General features: G+C 39.0%; 1 protein-coding gene across 3 annotated transcripts; it reads left to right on the top strand.

Moving 5' to 3' along the window:
- Positions 1 to 441: 441 nt before the first annotated feature.
- LOC149839755 (actin-depolymerizing factor 2) lies at positions 442 to 2797 on the top strand. Of its 3 annotated transcripts, XM_090002806.1 has the most exons (4): positions 459 to 677; positions 776 to 1069; positions 1983 to 2248; positions 2420 to 2797. In XM_090002806.1, the coding sequence occupies exons 2-4, from the start codon at positions 1067 to 1069 to the stop codon at positions 2568 to 2570; spliced, it is 420 nt and encodes a 139-aa protein (XP_089858932.1). In that variant the 5' UTR covers positions 459 to 677; positions 776 to 1066; the 3' UTR covers positions 2571 to 2797. The 3 variants fall into 3 exon arrangements, with proteins under 3 accessions (XP_089858931.1, XP_089858932.1, XP_089858933.1); XM_090002805.1 differs by lacking the exon at positions 776 to 1069 and having other exon boundaries at positions 442 to 677; XM_090002807.1 differs by lacking the exons at positions 459 to 677; positions 776 to 1069 and adding an exon at positions 1537 to 1616.
- Positions 2798 to 6011: the final 3214 nt, after the last annotated feature.

Genomic DNA, 6011 nt, shown 5'->3' with positions numbered 1-6011 from the left:
TCCGGAGGGAAATGGAGCTCCGCCTTGCCTTGTTTGGATCGGGGATAGAGGACATGATACGAGAATGAAGGTATGAACTTACGCTTTTTTCGCCTTGCCGCACTTCACCCCATCTCCGATACTACTCGTTAGTAAAACTTCTTCTTCTTCTTTAGGAATGGCAGTGGACTGAGGGGAAATGGGTCTCGCCCCGCTTCGCTCCGTATGAACAGGAACGGAGATGGAAACGGGTAGGGAGGTTAAAATCAAAATCCGTGAGTAGATGGAGGGTAGGATTTTGAGACTTCCCTGGCCCGGTCCACTGGTGTACCTCTCTCCACCACGTGGCAGGTTTTCATTCGTGGGCTTGTTGGCTGCGGGTCCTGCTCCAGAGTGGGGCATGAGATATTTTAAGAGAAGAAGACGTGTGAGCCCCATCCGCAGACTCTGGTATTTTAGAGATAGAGAGAGAGAGGGGAAAAGAGAGAAAAGGGAAGCCGGAAAAAATTATAAAAAATCTGGAGATTTTTTAGGGTTTGTTGTTGCCGTCGTGATCTCCGTTTCTGAGCCCTAGATTTTCTGCAGGAACGAGAGAGAGAGAGAGAGAGTCTCTCATTCTTCTTCACAATCTACGCCGGAAAATCACCGATCTTTCGTCCGGAAGACTATCTGAAGGACTGAGAAACGAGAACGAGATGGTGAGTTTCGCGGACTCGTTGTAAGGTTTCGATTTTCATTTTCTCCATTGGCCCCCCTCTCTCTCTCTCTCATTCCGTGTTTTTAAGTCGATCTGTAGATGATGATTTCGATTATGATCTTTGGGGGATCCGATTCATATGATCGATCGATCGCGTCGTCTTCATCGCGGCACGGTTTCGTGTGGATATGATTTGATCGGTTGGGGTTTTATGATGAGATCTCGCTGTTGATCCCTTGGCGGCGCTCGATTGAATGATGTTTTACGGATCGAATTTTCGTTTTTTTGTTGGTGATCTGTTTTCTAGGGTCAGGTTCTCGCGATATCAAAAGAGTTTTGTTGCTGTTGCCAGATCTAGTCGTACTGGATGTTGCTTTGGTCGAAATTGAAATGGTTTGCTCTCTCTTGGGTTTTTGCTCTTTGCATGGTTGGTTCATACAATCTTCGTCTTTCCATTATTTGGAGGGGATTTTGTTTTCCTTAGCTTCTGGCCCTGCTTTCACCGATGGCTGGTGCAGATCATTTCTTTTGTGTTTCGTGTCCTGTTATATTTTTGGAAGATAATTCGGATTGGTTCGTGATTATGTGGATGACGAAAATAATCGTGAAATGTCAACAATTTGTCTTCGTTTTATTTGACGGCCTAAACTTTCAGTGTGCTTATGTTTTAGTCCTTGCTTGAGGTTGAACGGGAGATTCTTTTGCGGATGACAAATTGTGTAAAAATTTATAGGATGTCTGTTCATTTTCTGTATGAGGAATGTCGTTGATTCGACATATCCCCACATTATGCATTTTTTGCACGCTTTCATTTCTCAATTTTGATCTTGCGTTGTTCAATCTGTCTCCCACTAGATGATGCAGGCTAGCACACTGCAAGATGCACGTACTTTTTGGACATTATTCTGGATCTTCTGTTGTATGTTTCCAGTGAATCTCGGTAATTTGATTAAACCTTGGTTTGTAGAGATGGTTATTTTGCTGTAAAAAAGGTGGGTCGGTTATGGTTTTTGTGTTCCTTCCTCGACTTTGTTTTTGTCCTTGGTGCATGGTTTATTGGTTTGTTCTGGAAATGGTTAAAGCTGCTTGCAACAATAAATTTGTCCTGAAGTAGGTTGGTGCCTTGGCATTCACATTGTCTTTTCACCATTGTTGTTCTTTCTCTGCCAAAATTAACTTATTGTATATATTTTGTGCTTGAGGATGCTTATGAATGCTTTCTCTTGATGCTATTAATTTATTTAGTAATTCTTCTTTCTATAAATACCGTGGTTCTCAATCTTGATTGTTCCTTTTTACAATGTAGGCCAATGCACCATCAGGAATGGCAGTCAGTGATGACTGCAAACTGAAATTCTTGGAATTGAAGGCTAAAAGAACTTACCGCTTCATAGTTTTCAAGATTGAGGAGAAACAAAAACAGGTTATTGTTGAAAAGCTTGGAGAGCCATCCCAAAGTTACGAGGATTTCACTGCAAGCCTCCCAGCAGATGAGTGTCGATATGCTGTTTATGATTTTGACTTTGTAACCGAAGAGAATTGCCAGAAGAGCAAGATATTCTTCATTGCGTGGTAATATAATTTTATTATTCTGAAAAAAATCCAAAATCAGACATGCATCTTTCTGCCAACAAATGCAACTTGAATAGCTGTTAATTGTTTTATGTTGAATGAGCTTAGCGTCTCAATTTGACATGTTCAGTGTTAAAATATGTTGTTGTGGTTTAACCATTTATTTTGCAGGTCTCCAGATACGTCGAGAGTAAGGAGTAAGATGCTGTATGCTAGCTCAAAGGAAAGATTCAAGAGAGAACTTGATGGGATCCAGGTTGAATTGCAAGCAACAGATCCCACTGAGATGGGCCTTGATGTTATTAGAGGTCGAGCCAATTAGACTTGTCGCAGTGGCTGCTCACTATGTACTGTAGGCCACGCAGTGGTGGCCTTCGTACATTTTGGATGTTTTAAGTGAAATGTCAATAGCTTTGTGGGACGTGGATTCACTGGATATGTTTTATTGTTGGTCAGATTTAAATTACAGTTCTTCTTGTGTATGTTTCTAAACTATGTTGACAATTCTCATACATCTTATGATTTAGTATTTGTGGCTCATACATGAAAGTCGGCCTCCCTTGTGAAATGCCACTTTTACTTGGTTGTTAGAACTTGATGGTCTGTAGTTCTTTGTGGACCTGGACGCACCTATAGTTTGTTTTTTCAGGGTTCAAATGGATGTTTGAGCGATTTATTCTTCTTTTATTTTGAATTTGGATTGGGAATCATATTTAAATTTTTCTATTTCTTTTTTGGATTATTTGCAGAGCTCTAAGTTGCAATTAGTAATTGCTATGGCACCCTGTTTTTTAGTTATGACACTTAAAATCTAGTTAGCATTGGAGTTCATGCTGAATCAAAAGGTTATGATGATGTGGATTCAAGGTTACCTACATTGTAAGCGACAAATGTTTCTTTTGTTTTCTTTGGTTATTACTGTGTGATGCTGACCTTTTACACGATGGTTAGTTGTCTGCAGCAACGATGTGCTCAGTTATATTTATTGTTCCAAGTCGCTTGCAATGAATCCTTCTTGTTTCCCACTGCCTTCTCTGAGTTAACATTCTCCTCTACACCTTATGAAAAATCCTGCATAAACTGTGTCACATAGAATTTGGGTGTATGGTATGCTTTCTACTTCTCAAGGCTAGCAGAATCTTTTCCTTTTAGGGCTTCTTATGTTGAATACCCTTTGTACATTCTGAACTTTTCTATTTATAATCGATTCCATTTAATTGAATCATCATCATTCCTACAAACATATTTTTAATCTGTAGTAGTGTGAAGTCACCCAAATTTTTATTTCCCCTTTTCTCTTCTTTTGTTAGCTCATAAATGTTTTGACAACTTCAGAATTCGTTAACTTGCAAACTTTATAATTCCACTAGTTTTGTAGGCAGCAACCACCTGCATGATATGCTGATACCGATACAGCAGAATCAAGGATACTTGGGAAGTTCAAGTGAAGGTTGAAATGATGGCTTTAACATCTATCCGATATCTTTACATTGGAAAACTTGTTAATTGTAGTCTCGTTGCATGATCCTTGGTTATTCGTCTAATGACTAACCTTTGCCATTTTATGTGCTTTCATCTTTTTATTCTTATGATCTGGTCATTTGGCAGTCTGTGTCAAGCTTTTTTGTTATGGAATTAGCCTTTTAGATGTTATAAGGTGTGCTTCCCACTTATGCAGGCACTTTAATGGGCGACTTATGCATTAACTTTATATACTTAGTATTATTTTCCCTCTAGGTTCTCCTAGCAATATATCTTCAGGTACATGAAGTCATCCTAACATGCATATATCTATGCATCCTTAGGAAAGGTGCCAACGTTCAAGGAAAGTGTTATTCTATATGAACAGGGGAAGGTGGGGAACTACAGACTAGTGGTTTGTTCTACAGCTAGTTAGTGTCAACACTATTCCTTGAGTACAAAGTGCAATTATGAGTTGGCCCAAATATCCTCTCCTATGATAATATGATCTCATCAAACTATTTCATCTAAATCACCTATAGGTAAATAGGGTTCTCTCTCCAGTCTGATCTGCATGGGAAAAGCATACTAGGTCACTATAGGGGCAAAAATTTATATAAATATGGTCACCAAGATCGCAAGCTCTAAGAGAGCAATAGGATTCTCTGTACGGATACATCTACACTAGAAAATCATCAAAAAGAACACGGGCTTAGGACAGAATTAGGAATTCTGGGAAGTAACCAGGAGATTACAAAGTTATAGCCTATTAGATAGCTATATAGAGGCTTTTCAGTTTCTTTTTGGAGGACGGTGGCATTTTAGTTTGTGTAGTGTGTGCAAGCAATCAGTGTTTTTTGGGACTCTTAGTGTGGAGTGTACAGGCTGGTTGGTATCAGAAAAATAATGTATACAGTCTGACCTGAATAAAATTGTTGCATGAATTTAGCAGCCATGGGACTGGGCTGTATTTTTGGCTAGGCACCTCTAAACTGAATTCATATTTGAAAAGCAACAATTGTACAACTGTCGTGGGAAGTACTCTGTTATTTGGACACAGAGTTTATCTGGCATTGGTCAGCCATTTTCCAAAAAAAATCTTAATTTTTATAAATTTAGACTTTGAGTACTCTATCCTATGATATAAATTTGGCTTTGAAGAACAACATAAATATGCTTCAGTACTATATTGGAAAGGTGTTTCTGTTGCTTAGTAGGTTTTCTGCATGTTAGGATTCTTGGCTTCACCCTCATGATTTAGTATTTGTCAAGGATTGGGTTCTTTGAATCTGTTGCTTAGTCGATAAGCATATTAAATTTGTTATAGTATCAAGTGTGTGCCTAGATATTTTAGTCCAGTGTGGTATCCATAGTATAGGAAGCATTGTGAATGTTTGTTCAGTTGCCATATGTGCAGATGTGGATAACATGTGTGGATTAGGAAGCAATCCAATCATTGTTTGGTGTCATTGCTGATAGGTATGTCTTGCACTACCTTGAATGCTCTTGGATTGGTGTTTGTTCCTTTTTTTGTTTTCTCTCTGTTCTGTAGTAATAGTCCTATGGCACAAGAATGATTAGCGCAGGCCTTATGGTGTCCATATTCAAGTTGATGATCATGATAATGGAACTGGAGCGTTTATAGATATAAGCATATTTAAAGTTTGCCAATGCGCAGAGAGGCTCTCTGCTTGAAGTGGTTGCGCTTTATTTCCAATTTTATTTGATCAGTTTCACACACACACACACACGCTCGCGCATGCCCACTCTACACACAATCCTGTACCCACTAAGCGTTTGATCAGCATTGTTGATGTTTATATTGGTCTCGATGTATTCAGGTTTATTTGCACTGGCTTTAGTACTGAAAGCAAAGGCCAGAGCTTTCCAGACTATTTACAGTTGCTTTTGTCTGCAAGTATATAATGCTAGATTCTTGTGGCCGCTCCTGACATCTTTATGGCATCCCTTGAGGCATCAAGATGATGGTTTTATGTTCATTACTGTGTGTAGTAGTGTATAGAAATTTTTGTGGCTTGCTTAAAGCATTAGAATAGATAACAAAAGAGTGTTCCCCAGCTAATTTTTCCAATGCGGCTCACTAATAACGAGCCTTTTGTTCCTACAGATTTTCCTTTTTCACTAAATGTTCAATCCAGTCAATGTATCAGCACTTGCAATAGGAGTAGGTGATAGGTATATTTAGCCTTTAGTGTCATTTATGGATGAATAAGCAATAAAGTGTAATTGGAAGTCTAAAGCAAACGATTGAGTAGGTGGTGAAGTTGATGCGGCCATTCGT

The sequence above is a fragment of the Nuphar pumila genome, chromosome 4 (assembly GCF_984573655.1).
Source record: "Nuphar pumila chromosome 4, dmNupPumi1.hap1.1, whole genome shotgun sequence".
NCBI classification, from domain to species: domain Eukaryota; kingdom Viridiplantae; phylum Streptophyta; class Magnoliopsida; order Nymphaeales; family Nymphaeaceae; genus Nuphar; species Nuphar pumila.
This window is presented reverse-complemented; position numbering and strand designations above follow the sequence as displayed.

Coding starts and splice junctions, on each gene's coding strand:
- LOC149839755 (XM_090002805.1), top strand. Junction 2,249..2,419: donor AAGATATTCTTCATTGCGTG/GTAATATAATTT, acceptor TTTATTTTGCAG/GTCTCCAGATACGTCGAGAG.